Source organism: Monodon monoceros, unplaced genomic scaffold, assembly GCF_005190385.1.
Source record: "Monodon monoceros isolate NGI ecotype Baffin Bay Population unplaced genomic scaffold, NGI_Narwhal_1 Super_Scaffold_12, whole genome shotgun sequence".
In the NCBI taxonomy this organism is placed as follows: domain Eukaryota; kingdom Metazoa; phylum Chordata; class Mammalia; order Artiodactyla; family Monodontidae; genus Monodon; species Monodon monoceros.
Genome location: NW_021703768.1, coordinates 52,407,021 through 52,432,601, shown reverse-complemented (window position 1 = coordinate 52,432,601; position 25,581 = coordinate 52,407,021). Strand labels below are relative to the sequence as shown.

Genomic DNA, 25,581 nt, shown 5'->3' with positions numbered 1-25,581 from the left:
TGGAAGTTTTGATTCTGTTTTCAAATTTAAAATAGTTGTAAGCCCAGTTACCATGACTTAAATTCTTTACTGTTTGCTCTAAAAGACAATACAATCTAGTTGATTGATTCCATCATCATATCCAACCATTCCACATTTAAGGGAAGGAGGAACATGAAACTATTTTTGAAGGAAGGCCTTTGAAAAGTGATGAGTCAGATAACAAGACGAAGGGGACTAATATTTATTTAACCATTAAAATGAAGTATGTGAACACTTTACATCATGTGTAATCTAGGAAACATCTCATCTATAAAAGTTAAGTAACCTGTAGTCAAGACAGGACTCAAAACCTTTGTGTTTTCCACAGCTTAATGCTTCTGCTGTACAATGTAAGGAGTTAATGCATTATGATTTCTGGGTAATTATGTACCATTTTAATATCAATCTGAATTTTGGAAACTATATCTGGATACGTTAGTACCTATACATATTTGTTTATGATGTCCAGATTAACTTCTTCAGTAGGTATCAGAAAGTAGTTTCACCCTTTCATTTTTATTGTGTAGGTAACTAAGAGTGGTTAGATATGGTAGTTGTTGTTGATTTTAGTTGAACTTGAGCCCACTCGTTTACTTATTGTTAAGTTTCCTCACTGGCATTGGAGGCTTGAAAAATGTGGGAAAGGAAGGAAGGAGTGAGAAAGGAGAAAGAAACTCCAATTTATTGAGTGCCCATGTGCCAGATACTGTAGCTAGTGGTGGAACCAAGACTGTAGCTCTGGTTTGTTTAACTTCAAAGCTCCTGCCCTTTCTATTATGCATCAGTGCTCTTTTTACTGCAGGTCCTTAAATCAAATGTTAGTGTACTTTTGACCAGGTAGTTACATACTAACTTTTCTTTCAAGGCTACTGGCTTACTTAACTTGGGTGTTTATAGGACAGTGCTAGTAATGGTAAGAGTGGAGGTTAAAAAACTGTGAAGAGCAGGAAATTTCTCAAGGGGAGAAAAAGAGTTGTTCCCTAAACCCAGGTAATTATATTGTAAGTTTGTCAGTTTCAGAGCCCAGGAAAATAGGAAAAAAGGATGAATGTGATTCAGTACAAATCTGTCACCACTACTAGAAATTAACTCGAATGTGTTAATTATATATTCCTCTTTAAAGGAAGATTAAAGTATATGAGGGACTCACTTAATGTCAGACATTTTTATGCAAAACACTCAAGTGATCTGAAAAAAAAAAGAAGAGTAAATGTTCATGAAGCAACTGTTAAGGAGCTGGAGACTGTACATAAGTAGGTTGGGAATCAAGATAACTGGATTATTTTCTTTACCGTTGACCCTTGAACAACACTGGTTTGAACTGCAAGTCCACATATACAAGGATTTTTTTCAATAATAATACTACAGTAATACACTATCCTTGATTGGTTGAATCTATTATGGAGAAACCATGTGTGTAGAGGGCCAACTGTAGGTAATATTCAGATTTTTGCAGAAGATCGGTACCCCTGGCTCACATGTTGTTCAAGGGTCAACTGTGTTGTTATTGAATGACGGTGTGATTTAATCTCTTTATAGATTCCTGCCTGTGAAAAGACATATACTGCCTGTTGTTTTGCCTAAATCATTGTAGAAGAAACTTGGAGATGAAACAGTTATTGCATATCAAGTTGCTTAAAATTTCATGTTAATTAACATATCATTTATGAATATATATTTTGATACTGGTTGTATGCAACTGCTATTGTATATTTAAGTTACAGTGACTTAAAATGGAAGCGTGATATAATAGAAAGAATTTAGACTTTAGAGTCAGATAGTCTTATGTATGACTCTGGGCTCTGCTGTTTTCAAGCTATGTGGCCACTATGAGTTTCAACTTCTTTACCTGTAAATTGGCAGCTGTATTAGTTATCAATTGGTGCAAAAAATATCACCATAAACTTAGTGGCTTAAAACAACACACATTTATTAACTAACAGTTTCTGTGGTTCAGGAGTCTGGACATGGCTTAGCTCTATCTTGTGCTTCAGAGTCTCTCACGAGGCTGCAGTCAAGGTGTTGGCAAGGACTAAGGTCACCACAGAACACTTGACTGGGGAGGCATATGCTTCTAGGCTCACATATTCAGGATTTAGTTTCTTGCAAGCTATTGCATTGAGGGCCTCATTTCCTAGCCAGTGGTTATCTGAAGGCTGCTCTCAGTTCCTTGCCATGTGAGCCTCTCCATATGGCAGTTTGTTTCATCAAAGCCCGACAAGGGAGTCTACTGTTAAGATGAAGTCAGAATCTTTTGTAATCTAATCATAGAAGTGACATCCCCTCACCTTTGAGGTATTATATTAGTTAGGATCAAATTACTCAAAGGAAGGGGGTTACAGAAGGGCATGGATTTTAGGAGGAACGATCATTGGGGCCATCTTCCTGACACAGGGGCAATAATACCTGCTTTACAAGATTGCTGTGAATATTAAAAGAAGTAACATATATTTAAAGTTCTCTTTATTTTTGGACCTGACGTTAAACTACCTTTCTAGATATTATTACCTGTTAGTCTTCTGCATAGGAACCAAACTTACTATTATTACTAATAATATTTTCCATTTTTTTCTTTCCATCTAGACTTTGTGGACTCTGTTTCTTTAATTTGTAATGGTTGCCCCCAGAAGTTTGACTTGTGAAATTCTGTTCATCTTCCAGAGTCTATCTGAAATGTTACTTTTTTTCATAAACTTTCCTTCACCCATCAGACTCAGAAGTCATCTCCCTCATCTGATCTCCTATAATACCTTTTATAACTTTATTATGGCATATATCAGCCTGTCTTGAGTTTTTTCTTTGTTCCTTAGATTATGAGCTCCTAAAGGGCAAAGATTGCGTCTTAATCTTTTCTTATCCCCATGTTATTATAACATCATTTTTAAAACATTGTAAAACGACAGTTTTTGATTAATGAATTAGTTTTTCCAAGGTTTAGCAGTTTAATAACTTATAGACACAGATGTAAGGAACTTTAAATGGTTGTGGTTGTTTTATATGTTGTAATAACAATATTTCTAGCACTATAGGGAATGAAGTATTCCAAATAAGTTAAGTTTACAGTTAATCTTAAATATCCTTTAATATCCCTAAATTGATTTTATTTTAATCACTATTAATTCATTCATTTACTCATCCATTTTTTTCAATCAACAAATATGTAAGGATTTATTATATGATAATCCCATGTATTAGGGTCTTGGGATGAAAATCTAGTATCTTTTGTATACTTCTCTGTCATAACAATAAGTTACATTATTAAAAGTAATTTAACCTTTTATTCCTGACTCAGGCATAGTATTTTGAATATCAGATATTCAGCTGTACCACAGTCGTAATATACAATATGAACTATTAAGCTACATAAGGGCTATTTGTCTCTAGCTCCAACTGTATTGCTTGGGCTTCTAAAACTACTTTGTAGTTTTTCCTCTTTTTTTGTCACGTTTGTGCTTTTACTGAGCTAGTTTCTAGTCCCTTTGTTATTTTCTTATTCTAAAGTGCTATGTGCTGGGAAATTAGGTAGCCAAGTATGTCAGTGTTCTGTATAAAATGTGAATTCATGGACTCTGAAATTGTAAGTCGAAAGAAAAGTACGTGAGATGGGACATGAAATCTGTTGTGATACCTGAATTGAATTTTTAAAAATTCTTTTCAGAAAATGAACTACTTTTCTTTACAGTTACATTCTAGATAGTTTAAATTGTCTCATATGTGTTGCTTTATGAGTCATAAAAGACTTCCAGATAAAGTCAAGGGTTACAGTAAATATGGTTCAACTTTTCAGAAGTTTAGTTTATGCTACTGAGTTTTCACAGACAGCTGCTTAATGCCACTGTGTATTTGTAGATCTACTCTGTAAGAAAAAAAAGATAGGTGCCTCATAAAGCAACAAATCAATCTCTGGACAGCAGTGTACTGAAAAGCATGTTAAGGAATGCAATCACATACTGTTTATCACTTTCACAAAATTATCTTTGTAAAGTCAGCCTAGTTTTTATTTTATCAAAAGGTTAGTCACTATACCCATACATTGTTATCTTCAAAGTTTTAAAAAGAATTTTTATAATCCTCTTCAGGTTCCTTCTTTGATTATTAAGTAGCTTTGGCATTATCCTGCTAACCATTTAGGTTTCTAATTTGGTATTTAGTCTTGTGAATGTTTATTTAAACTATAAAGGACAAAATGGTTTGATTTAATTATGTTATTTTGTAGTATGTCCTTTGGCAAGCATTCAACACTATAGATCTGTCCATTCAGAATATTTTTCAGTTAACTTAAATTTTTTTTTTTCTAGGTTAAAAAATGGCCATACTTTAGTGACTGATCAGCCTAATGCTCTGCTTATGAAAATTTTACCATCATTATCTTTTTCATTTTGGACTGAGAAAATGAATCCAGATACAGAAGAAAGTACGGGATGTTGGAAAAAAATACCCGTTAAACAGTGGAATATCTAATAACTAATCTGCAAGAAGTATTAAAGAAATAAAATTGTTATGCTTCGATTTTGGCATGGTATTGACTCTCTAGCACATAGGTAGCCCTCTAAAAAATCATCCAGTTTTCTAAATTATGGAAATTTTGTGGAAGACGTTGACCTGGATTTTGAGCCTCGTCATGGCTTCATCGGAATTTCATAATGACCACAGGCTTTCATACAGTTCTCAAGGTAGGATTCCTGCTTTTGAAACTGACAAAAAAAACGTTGCTATTTATCTTACAAGAAAAGACTCTGAATATTTAGTTTGGATGAACGTTTTCTTTGGGATGTATGCTGGTAGGAGCGGAGGCCTACTGTGTCAATTCAGTGCTAGTTTCATAAATGTTAATGACTCTAAAAGAGTTTGTTTAACTTGTCCTACTAGGATTTAATATCCAGTGCATTTTAGAGTTGACTGGTCTTTCTTAGAAGATGATAGACCTAGGCCTCTTCTTCTGAATTCTAAACTTTAATAGGGTTACTCATTGCCAGTATTTACAGGCAAGTTCATGTTCGAAAGGAATCCAACGGTTTTTCTTGCAAAAGAGCAAGAAAGCAGGCAAATTCTGATATAAGATCCTTCTAATATGGACCCTTAGTGGAAAAATATGTTTCCAAACTTAAGAATTCTGATATAAGGACTGGAAACTAGATAAAAGAGTAAGAGTTATAAGAAGTTCAACTTTTCAGATTCTAACCCATAGGTCCCTATAATTTTAATCTGTAAAATTGAACTTCATATCATAGGAAAGATCTTAACAGAGGTCCCAGGAGTGAAGGTCATTTTGTTTTCCATGGACCAGTCCAATTCTTATGGAATTATTGAAAGCATACCTTTTGGATTCTCCTCCCATGAATGTATAGTTCATTTTTTTGGTGCTGATGAGCCAGATTTTCAAGGCTATTATAGATTGATGTATATATCTAGAAGTCCATATGTACAAAATGTGGCTCTCAAAGTAGATCAACAAAGCCATAGCATTTAGTATGAACTCTTATTTATGAGAAGTGAAATAAATATTATTTTTCAGTTTTTTTTCCATTTGGTCATGGTTTCATGGGAGTTTATATTTGTGGATGAACTTCATGTGTAGACAGTGAAGCAATTTGCAGACATTTGGTTCCACCTTAGTGATAAACTTAGCTAAAGGAAGATGTGGTTAAGAAGGTAGATTGGTAATATTTAGTACACCTAAGTGAGGAAAATATATTTAATAGTCCTCTGAATTTTTTGTCAATATGATAATTTTTAAACAACTTTATTTTGATATAGTATACATACCATGTAATCACCCATTTAAAGTATACAATTCAGTGGTTTATAGTATATTCACAGAGTTGTACAACTATCATCACAAGCAATTTTAGAACATTTTCATTACCCAAAAAAGAAACTCTGAAATCATTAACAGTCACTCCCCAGTTCCCTCCAAACCAACTTACCCCCAGCCCTAGGCAACCTCTAACCTATTTCTCTCTGCAGATATTTGCCTATTCTGTATATTTATATAAATGGAATTCTATGTGACTGGTTCCTTTCACTTAGCATAGTGTTTTTATAGTATTAGATAATGAACTTTGATTATGAAGGCATTCATGTCATACCATGTATCAGTACTGCATTCCTTTCTGTTGTAGAATAATCTGTTGTATGAATATACCACGTATTATTCATTCATTCATTCATTCGTCAATTGATGGACATTTGGGTTATTTACCCCTTTTGGCTATTATGAATAATGCTGCTATGAACATTCATGTACAAGTTTTTGTGTTGATGTACATTTTCATTTCTCTTGTAAAAATACCTAAGAGTGGAATTGCTAGGTCAGGTGGTAGTTCCGTGTTTAACTTTTTGAGGAACTGCCAGACCGTTTTCCAAAGTGGCTGCTGTATTTTACATTGTGACTGATAATTTTTTAAAAAAAGAAAAAAATTCTACAAGACTGTAGAGATTCTATATAAACTCTTTTGGATAACTTTCATAAACATATTTTATCTGAATGAAATTCTGTTCTTTTACATATGTGTACTTTTCACTGTTTTTTGTTTCAATATAAAATATTCATATTTACTGTAGAATTTAGCTTTTAGAATTCATGTCTTTAAAATTAGATTTGAAAAAGAAAAATAGCCTTTCAAAATAATTTTAGAATTTTTTTTAAGAAATGGAATATTTGGAACTTAATTCATTTTGAGATTTTAAACTTCTGCTCTTTCATTTTTGTTTAATATAACATTTTTTGGCCATACCTCACATATAATGATGCATAGTTTTAAGCAATATAGTTGTTGTTTATACTGCTACTTCTTTGTTCTGTTAAATTTTCTTTTCTTCCATGTGTTTTTTCTGGACTCTCTGCCTTGTGATTACAAAGAGGAATTCCTGACTTATCTAGAACACTACCAGCTAACTATTCCAATAAGGGTTGATCAAAATGGAGCTTTTCTCAGCTTTACTGTGAAGAATGATAAGCACTCCAGGAGAAGACGGAGTATGGACCCTTTCGATCCACAACAGGCAGTATCTAAGTTATTTTTTAAACTTTCAGCCTATGGCAAGCACTTTCACCTAAACTTGACTCTCAACACAGATTTTGTGTCCAAACATTTTACAGTAGAATATTGGGGGAAAGATGGACCCCAGTGGAAACATGATTTTTTAGACAACTGTCATTACACAGGATACTTGCAAGATCAACGTAGTACAACTAAAGTGGCTTTAAGCAACTGTGTTGGGTTGGTAAGTAGATGTTATAATTTTAAATTTCGGATGGGAAAATAAATTCACAATATAAATGTCTTTCCTCAGATTAATAAAATCTATACATATATATACATATATATACATGTGTGTATATATATATATATACAGTTTATCTAGGGAAGGTAACATTCTAAAATTTTTTGTTATTTCTGCTGCCTTTGCTTTTGATAATCTTTTTCATAATATTTGCATTGACTTTTCAAAGTAAGAACAAATTTTAAAACCCCATATTATTAGTAGAAGAATAAATGAAACCTCACGTTTCCTTTTAGAGTTACATTTTTCTGTTCAAATAGGATATCCTTAATGCATATAAAAAACTCAGTCATTATGAGGAGCTTAAGGGTATTGTATGTATGTATGTATATATTATGGCAGGAAACCATGACATGGATTGCCTCCTTAGGTCTCTTTCTATACTATCTTTCTCTGGTAATCAACATAGCTTAAAATTACGTACGACCTACTTAATGTTTATAAGTTCTTGAAGGAAAATCTTTTATATCAATGTCTCTTTATGAAATAATTTTCCCTATATTTATCTGAAAATTGATAATAAATCTTATTTTACTTAGAAATTGGATTTCAAGAGTATAGGTTCTAGCCTGGGCATTTGAGTCCATTCTAGTCTAATGGTAAATACATAGTTCAAGGTGGCACATAGTAATGGTTGTAGAACAAAGCATGTTCTTCTGCTTCTACTTCCTCTAGTTCACTCTTCCTTTACTGCTTTTATCCTGTTCAGGCTAGTATAGATGTTTCATTAAAGCTTTATCTGTTTAAAAGAGTACACACATTTTGATGCTCAACTCACATTTTCAGAAATTGTTTTTCTTCCTTACTCTATCACATCCATATCCTCATTTTTACTTCAGTATAAACAACTACATAATTAGAGTTGGGTTTAAATAGTTCTAAATTTGGAAGGAGTTTTAAGAACCACCCAGTGGAGAAAAATTTTCACTGTAGGTATATATAAGAATTTGCTCAGATTATCTATTTTCTTTAACTATTAATAAGTCAAAATGATTACTTAGATTTTAATATTTGGGTTTAATTCCTATAAAATAGACACATTGAGTACATTCCTCACTAGCTTCTTTCTCTATAAGCAGTGTTAAGCTTTATATACAAAAGAGATTTATCTTTTTGAATAAAGATAAATTATCAAAATAAATCTGTTTTAAAACTTCTTACATGTTAAAATGACATTTGCTGTTAAGTACAATAGAAAAATACTGTTCCTAGTCATTGACCAAGCTCTTTAGATTTGGCATTAACATTAATTATTGCCATTGATAATTTTAACAGGGTGGTGAAATGAACGGATTTGAGATTTAGGGGAAAAAAACTAATCCCATTGTGAGATTTGAGGGAAGAGGAGCGATTGGAAATATGAAGATGAGTTAGATCATGTAGGAGATAATGAAGGCCTATAGCAAGACTATGGCACTGGGAATGGAGAAGATAGAATTTGAACCACATTTTGGTGAGAAAATTTATAGGATTTGTGTCATTAATTTTTCTTCCCTGGCATATAGTACATAGTAGATATTTAATAATATTTTTAAAAATTGAAATATCATTGAACTGGATGTGGGATGAAGGAGAGAAAGTAATTGAAGTTGATTGAGGTTTCTCTTTTTGATGAGGCTATATATGAACTTACTAGCAGAGAAAGGGAATGGTAGTAGAATGTTGGATTAGAAAGGAAGATAAAGAGAGTGATTCTGATATAGTAAATGTGAAGAATCTGAAGAAATAAAGGTTAAAGATGTCTAGTTGGCTTTTGGGAAATATAACTCTGAAATTTAGAAGAGAATTTAATTCTGGAAACAGTTGAGAATTGCTCATATAAGTGACTACTGATGAAACGGTGAAAGATGTTGATGAGGCAAAAGTGAGAAGGTTGTAAATGGAAACTTTTCTATACTTAAGGGGATAGCAAAGTGTCATTCATCTATTTTTCATCCTCATTGAGACTTTCTGTGTGTCTTATTCTCTCTTATTTCTATTCGTTAACACCTGTTTTACTTTGCTTCCTATTGAAACTGCATGGTCCATGTTGACTCACTTTTTTTGTTGTTGTTGTTAATTTTTATTGGAGTATAGTTGCTTTACAATGTTGCTCGATCTAGGTGTGGTCTGCCAGGTTTGTCCACTAGTTACTATTTCCCCTTGGCAACTAATAAGGAATTTGTGAGCAGATACTTTGTGAGCAGATACTATGTAAATATCCTATTCTTCATCTTACTTTTACCCACCAGTTTTAGTAACCCTTGCCTTCATTCTTATTTTATATCATGTTACATTTTTAATCAAATGGAATATGTAAACAAGTTTTTCTAAAATCCCACTTTTCTAAGGCCCCTTTTAATCAATTCTGTTTTTAATTGTTCTATATAAAATAGTTTTCAATGTAGAGATCATTAGTGTTTTCTAATCATACTTCCTTACCCATAGTTTCAGTTTTACAATGCTTGCACCACTCAAAGGAAAAAATTCCTAACATTATAATCTATCAGTTGTTTAAAATAATGTTACTTTTTAGTTTGCTTTATATTTGAACCATGGCCTTCTTATTTAGGTTTTGTTTTTCTGGAGTTTCTAGTTACTTTTATTTTGTCTTATTGAGGAAAAAAAAATTATTTCTTTACCAACTGATCAGTTTCATCCAGTTCCTCAGTCCTTATACCTATTGCTTGGAATATATTCCATTCTTCTTTGGAGGAATTTTTCTTGGAGTGTATGGGTTAATTAATTTCTTGAGCTATTACACTTCTCTCATCTTGGGATTTCTTTTTTCCTAGGTTAGTTCCACATCTTCTTCTTTCTGAGTTTACATCCTGGTTTTGTTGGAGAACATCTTCAAGTAATTACCTCAGAAAAGGTGCCTGAGAAGTAAAATTTCTGAGTCCTTGCCTATTTGAAAGTGACTTTATGTTACCCTCATGTTTGGTTAATAATTTAGTTGGATATAGAATTCTAGGTTCAAAAATAGTTTTCCTTCAGAACCATGGATGGTAGAATTGGAAAAGGGAAATATGGGGTATCAAATTTATCTCTATGGTTTTATATCTTAGGAAAAGATTTAAAGAGCTAAAAAAAATTGGCATTGATACATTTTGGGTGGCAGATAGAAGTTTGCTTCTTGTTCTTTTCCTCTTCTTTTAAAAGTTTTTTTTTCCAATATGATATGCTTTTCTCCTTATCCTTCCTGTTTCAAGAATTTTATAAATAATGTGGTAAGCTGTGGGTCTTCTTTCCTGACCCCTATTTTGTATTTGATGGGTGATTTCAATTTAAAGACCCTCCTTCAACTTAGAGAAATTTTAAAAAATATTTCCTTAGTGATTTTATCTCCTTGTCCCTCACCACCCCATTCTGTAATTGGTTTTCTGCTTCTCTTATCTCTCTTCCCCCCTTTTTCTTCTGTTCTAAGTTCTATGAGATTTTCCCACTTTTGCTTTCTTTTTCTTTAATTGATTTACAAATTGTAGCAGTCATATTTCTAATTTTCAACAGATCTTTTCTGCATTGTTTCTTTCTTCATATTTTGTTCTTATTTGATGAAAAATGATTTTCTTCTATCTCTCTAAGATACTAAAGACTATAAACCTAGTTAAAAAAGACCAATGACCCCATTAGACTTTCTATTCATTTAGTTATGTTCATAGTTGCTTCTCTACTTTTTCCATTATTAATTCATCCATTCACCAAGTGCTTATAAGTACCTACCATGTAACAGGCACTGTTCTAGGTGCTAGGACTACAACGTGAATGAAACAAGAATCCCTGTTATTGTATAGCTTGCATTCTAGTGGAGGAGATACACAATAAGATAAATAAATAAAAATCATAATATGTTGGATACTGATAACTTCTAATGTAGAAAAAATATTGAGTAAAGACCTTAAAAGGAATGAGGAAAGGAATACTGACATCTGAGGGATAAGATTTCCAGGTGGAAATCTTCAAGTACAAAGGTCTGATCTGAGAGTGTTTGAGGAACAGCAAGAAGACTACCATGGCTAGAGCTAAGTGAGAGAGAGGAAGAGTAATGGAAAGTGAAGTTAGAAAGAAAACTTGGGGGCCAGTTGTTAGGTTTTAGAGGACACAGTTAGGATAGAATCAATGATGATTCCAAGCTTGGGGCCTGAGCAACTAGAAGAAAATAGCAGCCATCACATGAGATGAGAAAGACTCAGACATTAACTGAGATGGAAAAGCTGTAGGAGGAGTAGGTTGGGGGGTGGTATATATCATAGCTTCAGTTAGACATGTTAAACTTGAGATATTGTATAGGATGCTGGGTATCCAAGCCTGGAGTTCAGGAGAGAGATGTGTGTTATGAAGTTATTTTCGGGGTCATCTATATAAATATAAATGACATTTAAAGCCAGGAGATTATGTGAAATTGCTTAAGGGAGAGTATATATAGAATAAATAAGAGGTCTAAGGACTGAGCCTTTGGGTGCTCCAAGGGGTTAGGGAGGTCAGAAAGATGTGGAGGGGACAGCAAAGAACAGTGGAGTAAGAAGGTGAAGGAAAACCAGGCAAATATCCTAGAAGCTAAGAGAAGGAAGTATTTCAAGGGAAAAATGCTGCTGAGTCAAAATAAGAGTATGACTGAAAACCAATCATTGAATCTATCAGTGAAGAAGTTATTGATGAGCTTGGCAAAAGCAGTTTTGGTGAAGTCATAGTGGGGTTTGGAAAAGAGGCAAAAGCCTGATGCGAGTAGGTTTAAGAAGGAATGGGAGGGCTTCCCTGGTGGCGCAGTGGTTGAGAGTCCGCCTGCCGATGCAGGGGACACGGGTTTGTGCCCTGGTCCGGGAAGATCCCACATGCCGCGGAGCTGCTGGGCCTGTGAGCCATGGCCGCTGAGCCTGCGCGTCCGGAGCCTGTGCTCCGCAGCAGGAGAGGCCACAAAAGTGAGAGGCCCGCATACCGCAAAAAAAAAAAAAAAAAAAAAAAAAGGAATGGGAGAAGAGTAAAGAATATATAGACAATTATTTTGAGGACTTTTGGAAAAGCAAGAAATGATCGGTTGCTGCAGGCAGAAGTGGGAGTCTTTATCATTTTGTTTTATAAAAATGAGAATGATTGTGTAAAGAGAAGAGAAATTTCTGGAGTGAATTCTTTGATAGGCGAGAAGGGATGAAATCATCTACATAAATCGAATAATTGTTCTTATCTAGGAGAATGGACAGTTCATCCATAATAACAGGAAATAATATAGAACATATGGACATGAGATGCAGGTAGGTTGGTATTTGCAGTTGGAGAAGTTTGCAGGAGGTTGTGTGCTGTTTTCTATTGGAATGGAAGATGGAAAGATGAGGTGTTAGGGGATTAAGTAGAGAGGAGAAAGTATGAAATATTTATCCCAGAGATCAGGATACTGAATGAACTAGAGAAACATAGTATAATTGCCATGAAGCGTCAAGGACACAGTTGAGATTTGTGATGATGGATTTAAAGCAAGACTAGTCTAAGGTAAGATGAACAAGATATTCAAAGGAGAGGAAGCCGAGGAAGTGAGAGGACAGGGATTGAAGAGACCATCTATGTAAGTAGTTCTTAAGCTGGGGTCTATGGATAGAATTCAGGGGGTTTGTTAACTGGAATGGGGAAAATTTCATCTTTATCTTTACTAATTCTTAAGTGAAATTTAACATTTCCTTCAGTTAACAATATAGGTAACAAGCCAGTAAAGTAATAGCAGTACCTGTAACTTTGTCTTGATAGAAATATTTTCATATCGTGTTACAGTTTTTGCAGGTCCCTTAAAATATTATTTATGTTAATCACTATTGTGAAATTATAGTAGTTGTTAGACCTATTGCAAAGCTTCTTATTTAAAGAGTTACAAAAAGGCATATGTATTACTATATTACATTTTTAAAATATTTTGATAACTGTATTTCATTATAATTGGTTTTATTTATTATCCTATATATTTCTTTTGCATTTAAGATATTATTCTGAGAAGTGGTCCCCAGGCTTCACCCCTAGACCTTCAGAGGGATTCAGGGCACGTGCACACACACAAATTTTAAGAACCAATTATATAAGAAGATACTGAAGTCAACAATTATTCAGGAGTGGTATTGCAGAGGGTGACAGTGACCCAGAAGCTAAGATCTTTGAGGAGTGAGGAAAGTGACTTTGGGTCAGTAGATAACTACAGCTAGCAGAGGGAGAAGGTGATGGTATGGGATTTGAAGGTGGTAAGGTTTTTTCTTTTTTTGGAGGAGAGAGGGATAATTGTTTAGAAATGGCAATGAGTACAAGAACTCTTAACCCTACCTCCAGGTCCAATAGGAGGTATGTAGGAGAGAAAGTAGCCACCATTCCAGAAGATTACAGGGAAGAAAGAATGTTATCTAGGGAGATTCAGGTTTTTGTTTGAGCAAGATGAAGTGAACATTCACAGATGAGGCTGAGTGTATAGGAGATTTTGTATATAATTGACCTTGAGTTTGAGAGGGTACAGCAGAAGTGTTTTAAATGGTGAAGGGGGCAGTAGAAGATGGGATCAGAAAACATGATGTACTTAACCATATGGGGAGTAGAATCCAGGGGATGGACCTTGGGCATTTTGGAGGGACTGGCATGACAAGGCAAGGGGGCATGATGAGATCCTGATGGTCCAGAGGCCAGCAGTGTAGAGGTGAGTGGGGATGCTGAGGGAAGTGGGAGTAGGGCTCTTGCTAGGCATGCACAGATTTCTGGGACTCCCACCTAACCCAGGTCCTCTATCATCTGGCCTCCAGCTCCCTTCTAATCTCATAATCATTTCCCCCTTCCCTCCCTTTAGCCACAGTAGCTCCTTGCTGTTTCTCAAATACTGCATGCCTGCTCCTACCCCGTTGCCTCTGCACTTGCCATTCCCACTGTCTGATCTGCTCTTTCCCAAGATATCTGTTGGGCACGCTCCTTCACTTTATTCAAGTTTCTGTTCAAATATCACCTTATTATAGAGGATGTTCCTGACCATCCTAAATAGTTTATATAATTTTCTCTGTCCTCTGATGACTTTCTGTCCTCTTACTGCTATATTTTTCTTCTTGACATTTCTTACTACCTGATTGATTATTTATTTATATAATGAATGAATGACTTTTTTCTACCTCTTCCCACCAAAATGTAAGCTCCATGATAGAGCCAGAACTTTGTTTTTTTCACTTTTGTATTCCCACCACCTAGAACAGTACCTGCCATGTGATAGGCACTCAAAACATACTTGGTGAATGAATAGACAAAGTTAGAAGCACCCCTCAGGGGACTTCCCTGGTGGTCCAGTGGTTAAGACTCTGTGCTCCCGATGCAGGGGCCCTGGGTTCGATCCCTGGTCAGGGAGCTAAGATCCCACATACCGCAACTAAGCCCACGTGCCGCAACTAGAGAGCCTGCACGCTGCAGTGAAGACCCAGCACAGCCAAAATTAATTAATTAATTTTTAAAAAAGAAGAAGCAGCAGCACTCAGAGGATAAAGGAATTATAGTGGCTAAGAGTCCAGTCTCCAAAGATAGTTGAGTGAATTTGTTACTTAGCCTTGCTCAGTGTAGGTTTCTCATCTGCCAAGTAGACCTGATAGTAGTACTTACTTCATAGAGCTATTAAGATTAAATGAGATAATGAGTGTAAACATTTTACAGAGTACCTAACTCTGGATGTTCTTCCAGGGCCTTTCCGTTCTTGAAATTAGAGATTTTATTTACTTACCAAGTTTCTGACTTTGTTTTTCTCCAGCAACCGGAGTTTTTTGCTGAGGACCTTTTGACATCTTCTGCCCATAGTCCAGCATCACATGACTTTAGTGCTCTCCCCTTTCTGGGCAGTACTCTAGACACTTATCAAAACTTCTTATACAAGCCCTCTCTTCTGCATGCACCCTCTTTTCTTCAGGAGCCTTGCTCAGTTTGCTATTACTTTGTTAATCTTGATGGTAAAGTAATTCATGATCAGGTATTAGAGTTTGTTACTGGCGTATTATATTATTCCTGTCAGTATTTGCATTTAATTTAGGGACTAATATCCTAAAAGTAAAGCAAACAGTTGTGAAAATAATGTGAAGTGACTAGGTCTGCTTTTTTTTTCTTTTTGCTGTACGCGGGCCTCTCACCGTTGTGGCCTCTCCTGTTGCGGAGCACAGGCTCCGGACGTGCAGCCTTAGCGGCCATGGCTCACGGGCCCAGCCGCTCCGCGGCATGTGGGATCTTCCCGGACCGGGGCACGAACCCGCGTCCCCTGCATCGGCAGGTGGACTCTCAACCACTGCGCCACCAGGGAAGCCCTAGGTCTGCTTTTTTTGTTTTTTGCATTCTTTAGCTCATTTCATGTAGGTGGCTGCCAACTTCATCTGTAAGTTAGAGCAACTCTGATTATGTCTTATTTTTCTTTCCAAGCATGTGGTACTTAGCATGAATTTCCCTAAACAGAATCATAGAGGTTTAGATTCAAAGGGATCTTAGAGATTATCTGGACCAGAGGTTTTTATCTTTTTTTTTCTTTTTAAATCGGCAAAATTCTTTTCTCAAATGAAATGTTATGTGGAAACTTAATATATAGATTAATAAAAACACAGCTGATTCCTAATCCCAGGAATCCAAGCCATGTAGGTCTACCTTTGTTGTCTGGGGCAGTCCCCTAAGGGCACTTCCATGGAACCCTTAGGGCTCCCTAGAGTGCTGTTTTAAAACCACTAATTTACACCAACCCTTTCATTTTTCCAGCTGAGGAAATACGCTCAGAGAGTTTATGTTTTATCCAGTGTTACAGGGTAAATTAGTTGGGTTAAGAACAGTCCTCACATGTGCCATTCTTAAGAAAACACTATTAGACAAGGATGGAAGTTCTTATTTCTGATGTAGATAACTTACTATCTCATTTCTTTTAATCAGCAAATTTTATTTGCTGTATATACTACATATGAGACATTTTCTATGGGTGTAACTGATACCAAGAAACCCTTTCTTTAAGAGAGCAAATAGTATGGTTGGGAAAATAAAACATGCAGTTGGAAAGTTATACCAAATTTAAATACAGATTCAAGACCTGACATGTAGCAAAGCATAATATAATTAATTAAAAATAAATGATACCAATAATAAGCTCTGTTGGAGATCAGAGGAGGCTGATGCTACTGCAGTTGGACTCAAAAAAGTTTTAAAGAGGAGCTATGACTGAGCTAAGTAGGACTTGGCTAAGTAAATAGATGTAAGGCTATATAATACTGTAAATAAGAGCAGAGCTTTGTGGGAATACCAGTGCCTTCACTTACCTCTATATAATGATGGGCAGGTTCTTAACCTCTGAACCTATTACTTCATCTACAAAATGGGGATGTATGGGACATATTTGAATTAAGGACATATATACTGGTGTAACATAAAACTTTAAATGGGAGTAGTTTATCACAATAGTTTATTTCTCCCTTATGTGTGTCTAGATCGGACAGCTTTCCATGAGGTCAGTCAGGGACCCATGTTCTTTCTCTTTTGGCTTCCACCTTTCCTAGGTCTTTTCTCAGAGAGAGTAGAGAATTCCACTGGAGAGGTTCTCGGGGGGTGGGCCTGAAAGTGGTATATGCTCTGCCTATTTTCTATTGGCCAAAACTCAGTTACAAAGCTATACCTAAACGCATAGGAGTCAGTTAAGTTGTGTGCACAATTTGGAAAGGAAATAAGTCTTAGTGAACATACAAGAGGTCTCTGCTACCTCACATCGTTATTGGGAAGATTAGAGGAAATAATGTATGTGTTATGCTTAGTACAGGGCATAGCATGTAAAGGTATTTAAACATCCTTTTTAAAGAATAGGAAAATTTATATAATGTTTTGCTGAGTATAGATAATTCACTAAATTTCTATTAACATGTGTTTTAACCTCCTTTTTGGAGAGGTATCAGTTTATTTTTGACTCCTGGTAATAATACTAATTAATATTTAAAATGATTCTTCGTGGTAAATTCTTTGTTTCTTTTTCTTTTAGCATGGTGTTATTGCTACAGAAGATGAAGAATATTTTATTGAACCATTAAAGAATACCACAGAGGACTCCAAACATTTTAGTTATGAAAATGGCCATCCTCATGTTATTTACAAAAAGTCTACCCTTCAACAACGGCATCTATATGATCACTCTCATTGTGGGGTTTCGGGTGAGTGTGGGGCTTTTAGAAAGTATAGTCTTGTATTGCCACTTTCTTCTGGCACGTAGGGTAAGATTAATAATAAAAGTAAACAGGAATTTGAGTAATTAGAATGATAATGTCCAGAGTCCTCTTAAAATATGTCACCTATTGATAGTTTTAAGTCAATTTTGGAAGCTCTTAAGAAGTCCGTAAAATACAAACCTGTGTAAAATTTGATATTTTTTTCTTTGAAGGGGAAACCTTATTTTATCCAGGTAATAGTTACAGCTTTCATGCACAGGTGTTCCATAGTACTCTGTGCTGTTTGGTTTGCCTGATATTTTTATGCTAGTGGTAGGAATCTAAACATTTGAATAAGACTTGAAGAGTCTTAAAGGTAGTATTCAAAGATATTGTTAGTTAGAGTACTATAGAAATACATAATAGGGACAATGAACCTAGCCTTTAGTGGTCAAAGAAGACTTCAGGGAGGAAGTGACTTTTAAGCTGAGGGAGTAATGGGTAGAGTGTTCCATATAAAGGGAATAGCATTTATAAAGATTCTGAAACAAAAGAGAGAATGTCACATTCCAGGAACTGACAGTTCATATAACTGGATATTAGAGAAGGGGTGAGATTCATAGTGGTTGGGGGGGAGTGGTCATGAGAGGTGAAACTGGAGAGATAAAAAGTGGCCAAATCACAAAGGGCTTGTAAACCACTTCGAGGAGTTTACCTTCAGTATACTGGAATCCCACTGAAAGGTTTTATGCAGTAGAAATCACATGATCAGATTTGGGTTTTAAAAAGATTACTCTGGCAACCATATGGAGACTGATTTAGAGAAGAGAAAGACTAGGGTAGGGAGTTAGGAGGCTGTTTAGTCTAAAGATTAGAGAGCTTAGAGAAATAGAGGATATAGCATAGCATAGTAGAAAGAACATGGGCTTTGGCATACTTGTGGACAAATTATCCAACCTCTCTGAGTACTCCTTTCAGCACACATTAGTTACTCAGTACAATGGTCGCTATCATTATTATTGGGATGACTTTTTCTAGCATTTAAAGAGCCACTATATTAAAAAAAAAAAAAGGAGTAGATTTATTCCATGTAGTTCTAGTAGCTGGAACTAGGAGCAGAATATTTCAGAAGGAGATTTCAGCTCAATACAGAGAAGAGTTCACCAACAAGTAAATTTAATAAAAAATAGAATGGGTTCAACAGGTAGATTTGTAAAAATGGAATGGGTTGCCTTGTGAATTAGTGAATGCATCACGCTCTTGTTTCTTCTCTGTATCCTTATAGGCTCTTTTACTTCTGCTTCAAGTACAATTGTTCTTTGGAGTTCTCATTCTCCATACTCTCTTCTTGAGTCATCTCTGAGGCTTTTAATTATGAGAGGTTCTTGTTGGTCAAGAATAATTGGTACTAGAAAAAGGTCACTTAAAGTGAATCTAGTTGAGGCATGAAATACAGTGTCATGGTAAATAATGAAAAAAGGTTTGATTTGTCTTTGAAATGAATAAAGAAGCTAAACATTATGGAAATAGTTTATCTTTAACAAAACTTAGGCTATAAGTACAACTTTATATAAATTTTTTAAAAACTAGGATTCAAATATTTAGCTGTTTATTGTTATATAATTTTCCCACCATTTTTTCCATAACATGATGTTTAAAGATCACCTTTTGCAAAAATATTTAAAGATTTCATCATGTTCTGAAAGGTATCTCTTAACTGTTTGAGATTCAGGTTATCCTCTTTTGAAGTGCCTATTTCGTTACTAACTGGTATTTACCAGGCAGAGCCTTATTTTTCAATGGTTTAGGCATGAATCAGGCAGTTCTCCAAATCTACTTTTATTGCCATCATAGACCACTGTAATGACTTTCTATCTAGTCTTCCTATCTCCAGGTTTTTCCTTTTCTGTCTTTAGTCAAGTCTATCTCCTAATTCTGGCTTACACACCTTCACTGGCTTCCCAATAGTGGGATTATAGTAGTAGCTCCCTAAATTCCGTGGGAATGTCACTAGATGTTATTGGGGAAAAGATCACTTTATGTTTAATAAGTTTGAGAAATGTCTGGTTAAGAACTACCTTAATTGTGATACTAGCTCAACAGCGTCATTCAAGTGAGATATGCTGTTATAGGCATACACATTGCCAGTTAATCTGTTAATCAGGAACTCAAGTTTATATCAGAATATAAGATATGAAAACCCTCTTGACAGTGGGTATTTTTATCTCATATTCAAATATGAATTTTCCCATTCTAATTAGATTTAAGCTATTGATTAAAAATTTTTTATGAAAGTAATATCTGTTCTTTGTAGAAATTTTAGAAAATACAGGATAAAAAGAAAAATAAAAAAGAAAATGAAAGTTGCTCTTTTACCACCCAGAGATAACTGAATGTTCTTATAGTCTATTCATATAGATATTATTTTGTCTTTATACCTGCATTATCTACTTATGTATTTATTAAATAAATATTAATTTAGCATGCATATGCAAGACTATTCTCAGTGCTGGGATGCAGCAACAAATAAAGCAGGAAAAGTCCTTACTCCAAGGGATCTTACATTCTAGTGAGGAGAGACAGTTAACTAAATAAGCATTTAAACAAAACATAAATATATGGCCAACCGTCAAGAAGTAGTAAGTGAGTAGTGAAAAATAAACCAGATCAGGGACTTCCCTGGTTGTCCAGTGGTTAAGAATCCGCCTTCCAATGCAGGGGATGCAGGTTCGATCCGTGGTCAGGGAACTAAGGTCCCACATGCCACAGGGTGCTAAGTCCTCGGGCCGCAGCTACTGAGCCTGTGCGCTCTAGAGCCTGCACGCCGCAGTGAAAGATCCTTCATGCTACAACGAAGATCCCGTATGTCGCAACTAAGACCCGATGCAGCCAAATAAATACATAAATATTAAAAAAAGAAATAAAAATAAACCAGATCAATGAGATAATTTTGCATGGCTGTATATATTAAAGATATTTTGAGATTGATCAAAAACTCAAAATTATATTTCAGATGACAGAGATCTATGTACTTGGCTTTGGGGGAAAAGTTCTTTATTGTATATGTTTGTGGAGGAATGTTTTCTTTAACATTCAATACTCAATCCAAAATTAAACTGAGCAAAGTACATGTAATGAGTATCATTTGAACTACTAATCTCTATTTTGAAACAAAATAAAACAAGTCAGTTGTGTATTTTATTTTAGACTAAAAGAGATATTCATTACAGATCATTGAACTTAACATTAAGCAGTCAGTTGACAATTATAAAATGTATATATTGTTTTGTAATGATCTAATCATGCGGGAAAGATTTTAATCTTTAGAATGAAACTAAAGATGTTACCTTTTTAGATTTTATTCATTCAGTATGCATGTGTGTATATTACGTATATTTATCAGACTACAAATCTTTTGAGTATAACGATTATATCTTTTCACTTATGAATGTCCATCAAAGACACTGTATATATATATTTCTGATGGAGCAATAGCCAAGCAAACTAACAATTAAAAAGCTAAAAAGTTGAAAATTGTGAATATGATGATAACAGCAGCTACCTTATACTAAATCCTATCAAATGAGAAACACTATTGCTAAGTGTTTATGTTGCCCAATCATGGTCTAATTCTTTATACAATACTTTAAATAAAAATAAGGAGAAATTGAATGAGAGTGAAGATTATCAAAATAATGGAAATTCTATCCTGTATTTAGACATTTAAGCTGTCCAGCCAGAGGAAGGAGAAGACTAGGCATGATTTGAATACACGAGTGGTTTCATGATCACAGAAAACTGAGCAAGAGAAATTGGAGTAATGTTAATGCAGAAAAGATTTGGCTGTCTCATAATGATATTGCCACAAACCCAATGGCTTAAGCAATACACTTTTATTATCTCACATTTTCTGTGGACCAGGAATCTGTGTATGTATAGGTTATTTATTTAACCTCAGCCAGGGCTGGGTTCTTATCCAGAGTCTTTACTGGGGAAGAATTCACTTCCTCACACCCATGGTTGTTGGCAGCATTCAGTTCCTTGCTGTCATAGGACTGAAAACTTTAGTTTCTGGCTGGTTGTTTGCCAGAGGCCGCCTCTGGAATGTACAAGGTACAGTTCACCAACTTGGTTGTTTCCTTCCTCTAAGTCAGCAAGGGAATGACTTTAGTAAGATGCTACAATATTATGTAACATAGGTATGTAGTCATATACATGTAATCATGTACATCCCATCATCTTTCCTGTCTTCTGTTGGTTGGAAGCAAGTCACAGGTCCGGCTCATACTCAAGGGAGGAGATGAGGATACAGGAGGTTATGGGAGCCACCTTAAGAGTCTGTCTGCCACAGTGGTCATAGGGGAATACTCACTGGCTGTCTTGGGGATATGCTATTGAATTAAGAAGTAGTATATTTCTGCCTCTCTTCACCTTTAGGAATAAAGACACTCATTTAATTTATATGAGTTTCAAAAGTATTTGACTGATGCTTCTCATGGTCATTTCCATCTCTTATTTCTTAAAATTTATAACTTCTCTCAAAGTAATTTTTAAAAGGGAAAGGCTGAAGAAAAACAGTATAGTGCCACTTTCTGTCAAGTAGATTATATAGATTACTCTAACTTTTCGTAAGTAAATTTTTCAGTAAGTGGCGCTTAGAAAGATTTCCTGTTCAATATAAGGATATGAAAGTGAGGTATACAGGGGACCTGTACTTGCTCAAGTTTATTAAATGAAGATGAATATAAATGAGGCAAGTGTTTACAAATGCCATAGTACTAAAAGGTTTCCTCTGTGCTAAAGGACCAGATATCTAGAAATCAAAGGATAAAGCTGCAATCCACACTGAAATGTGGTTTAAAGTGAGTTATGTCAGAATCATTGTCTTTCAACTCTCAGTCTAATGCCATTGACCTCTAGGTTATGGAAAAGGAATACTTTGGGTACTTTGTCAGGATAAATAGTTGTAGAATACAAAATTAAATGAAAAAGATAATTCACAGCCTTATAGATTTGAGATTTCTAGAGCAGTATAGAATTGCTCTATTAAGATAGTTTAATAAAAGCATCTTACTTTAAAATAAATGCTCAAAAAGCATTTTAGGAATAGATTTTTGCAACATTAATATTCTTCATCAGAACTGTCTTAGGCTGTTTAGAAAGTCAATGCTTTAGTTGCTTTTTAAACAACTTTAAATGATTTTTTTAAGTACATATTCTAAATTTAAAAGTATTATGACATAATCACTCACTGGAAAAATATGAAATGAATATTTGAAGATTCCTTTTTTAAAGTAAACTATTAGATTTATTTTGTTTTGTTTTCATGAGCAGTTGAATGTTATTAATTTTTTCAGGTAATATGATTATTTTGAAAAATTTGAAGTTTAATTTTTTCACTACTGCATTTCCTCATCCCCTTCCCTCACTTTGAAAAATCTTAGTGTGTTAGAGAATTTATGAGAAGTATGTCTACATGAAAACTCCATGAATAAATACGTTTAATTAGTGAACCTATGTGAACTAGATAATTGTTTTTATTGTAGACCTCCTAAGAAGTGGCAAACCTTGGTGGTTGAATGACACATCTGCTTTTCCTTCTTCACTACCAATTAATGGCATACATATCCACCAGAGACAGAAGAGATCAGTAAGCATTGAGCGGTTTGTGGAGACATTAGTAGTGGCAGACAAAATGATGGTGGGCTACCATGGCCGCAAAGACATTGAACATTACATTTTGAGTGTGATGAATATTGTAAGTTTGATCCCTCTATATAATTTTTAACTTAATAGTGTATTATGGTTTTTGACTAAGGTCATGGATTTTTATTGTGAAATAATGATTTTGAGAATTAACTCATCAAAAGTTAGAAAGAATCGATCTATTACTTTTTCAGTTCCATAGAAAATAAATTTAAAGGTGACCTTATTGTTCATTTAGATCAGCTCACCCTCTTAATTAATTACTATGTTGTAATTCACCTTTAGGAGACAATTTTTCTTGAAGTAGACTTGTATAACAAATCTTTTACCAAGGCATCTTGAGGGTAGAGTTCTAAGTGGTATGGGATAAAAGAATCTTTTTATATAAGCAGTGGTTAAATGGATGAAAAATTGTTTTACCACTTTAAAAATAAAATCAAACAATCACCTTATGATTTTTGTCTGACTTTGTGTCTTTTCTTATTTTCTGGAGGTCAGGTTGCCAAACTTTACCGTGATTCCAGCCTAGGAAACGTTGTGAATATTATAGTGGCCCGTTTAATTGTTCTCACAGAAGATCAGGTAAGAATGAGTTAGTTTATAAATCTAAAGCTCTTAACAGACAGACTGTAGAATTATGTATTAAAGGATAATATATTTTATTATTGTTCCTCTTAGAAAGTTCTAGTTGACTATGACTTTCAGCTCTAAGCATTTAATGTTTTAAGCAAATTTGAAAGAGTTTACAAGAATATACCTCTTATGTCATGTTAAAGCTATATGTATGTGTGTTAGCTATATGTTTCAGTATAAAGATGAGCATTTGCATGGCAGACCTTATAAAGTGGTTTTGGTTGGTTTTGTAGGCTGATAATCACATATATTCACATTATCATTAAAGCTGGAACGGGAAAGAATGTCTGTTCAATAATACACTAAATTAATTCTAGGTCAAATATTACAGAGATAAAAATTGGCAAGAGGGTATTCCTAGAAACCACTACTTCTAATTATAGTCCCACTTTAGCCTTCAAAAGTTTTAACAACTGACCTTAGTAATTTGTTTGGAACATTTCTGGTATGCATGTTGTATTGCAGCCAAACTTGGAGATAAACCACCATGCAGACAAGTCCCTCGATAGCTTCTGTAAATGGCAGAAATCCATTCTCTCCCACCAAAGTGATGGAAACACCATTCCAGAAAATGGGATTGCCCACCACGATAATGCAGTTCTTATTACTAGGTATGGTTTGTTGCAAGTATTTTACCTTTGATTATTGTGTTTGATATTGTAACTATATTTGGTTCTATCTAAAGCCTCATTCAGGTAATGAGTATAGAGAAAGCAAAATGGTAATTTATTATTCACCACTGAGAAAGAATATACTGCAGTATTGTTGTGTTTGCATTAAATGAACCAAATAAGAGAAAAGATTTAGAGTTGACTTAGAAATTTAATATATATCTTTTCTTCTCCTAAGGTCTATTCATAAATTTTAACTGGAAGCACATATATGTTTTGTTAATTGAACAAAATACATGCTAAAAGCAAGATTGAAAAGTATGAGAAAAATCTGTTTTAAACATAAAAATGGGTCATCACTCTTGGTTATAAAATATATTAATTAGTCTTACCTCCAAATTGTTAAAAGGGAGGAGGACATTGGTGGTTACTCAGTTTACTTAGATGAATGTTTATTTAATTTAAAATATTTTAATTAAGAGGTATAAAGAAGCATATTTACTATACTATATGTTGAATAGCTTTTCTCTCAGGCAAAATTATTACTTGATGATAACCCAGTGAATTCATATATTTCTTTCCTGTTTTATAAAACTGTATTCAGATCCATTTTCTCCTTACTCTCCAATAAAAATTCTGTGAAGTAGATATTCTTATTATTTTTCCCATGTAAGAAATGAGGAGACCAGTTCAAAATATTTAAGTGAAAGAGCAGGGCTCAAGCCCTGGTGATCCTGTCTTCTTTGATTATACTTTGCTGTCTGTCTTAATTTTTTAATGCTCTAATCATGGTTGGTTAGAACCATGCTTAAATCATTTAAAGATGCTTCTCTTTTGATCTCTTATTAGTATTTAAAAATGAAAACAATAATAACAAATAAACAAATGAGCAAAATGGAAGGGTATTCTATCTTGGCTAAGTGGATTATTTCTTTTAATTTGCAAGGCAGTATTTAACATATGCGTCATCTGTGGTGTGCCCATTGACTCCACATTAGACTCTGTGGAGGGGGAGTATAAAGTATACAGGATCAGAATCTTGAGACCCAGTAAGATAATGTGAATTTAGCTTTTTGAAAAATGTTCCTGTTAACTGAGTTGTAGAGTTAAAGTTTCTGAGTTCATTTATTTTTTTACAGTTACACTTATTTTAATTGACTTCATCTACCTAACATTGTAAACCAAAAAACTTTGAT

General features: G+C 34.5%; 2 protein-coding genes across 2 annotated transcripts in view; both read left to right on the top strand.

Moving 5' to 3' along the window:
* Positions 1-4,473, top strand: part of CENPK (centromere protein K) — a 50,122-nt gene extending 45,649 nt beyond the window's left edge. The window contains exon 10 of the mRNA XM_029218814.1: positions 4,320-4,473. Coding sequence (XP_029074647.1) covers positions 4,320-4,349 — 30 coding nt within the window. The 3' untranslated portion in view covers positions 4,350-4,473. The remainder of the gene's footprint in view (positions 1-4,319) is intronic.
* Positions 4,474-4,562: 89 nt separating this feature from the next.
* ADAMTS6 (ADAM metallopeptidase with thrombospondin type 1 motif 6) overlaps positions 4,563-25,581 on the top strand; it is a 261,001-nt gene continuing 239,982 nt past the window's right edge. Inside the window, exons 1-6 of the mRNA XM_029218816.1 lie at positions 4,563-4,694; positions 6,884-7,248; positions 17,273-17,441; positions 22,982-23,193; positions 23,640-23,723; positions 24,240-24,385. Of these exons, the coding sequence (XP_029074649.1) occupies positions 4,598-4,694; positions 6,884-7,248; positions 17,273-17,441; positions 22,982-23,193; positions 23,640-23,723; positions 24,240-24,385 (1,073 nt within the window). The 5' untranslated portion in view covers positions 4,563-4,597. The remainder of the gene's footprint in view (positions 4,695-6,883; positions 7,249-17,272; positions 17,442-22,981; positions 23,194-23,639; positions 23,724-24,239; positions 24,386-25,581) is intronic.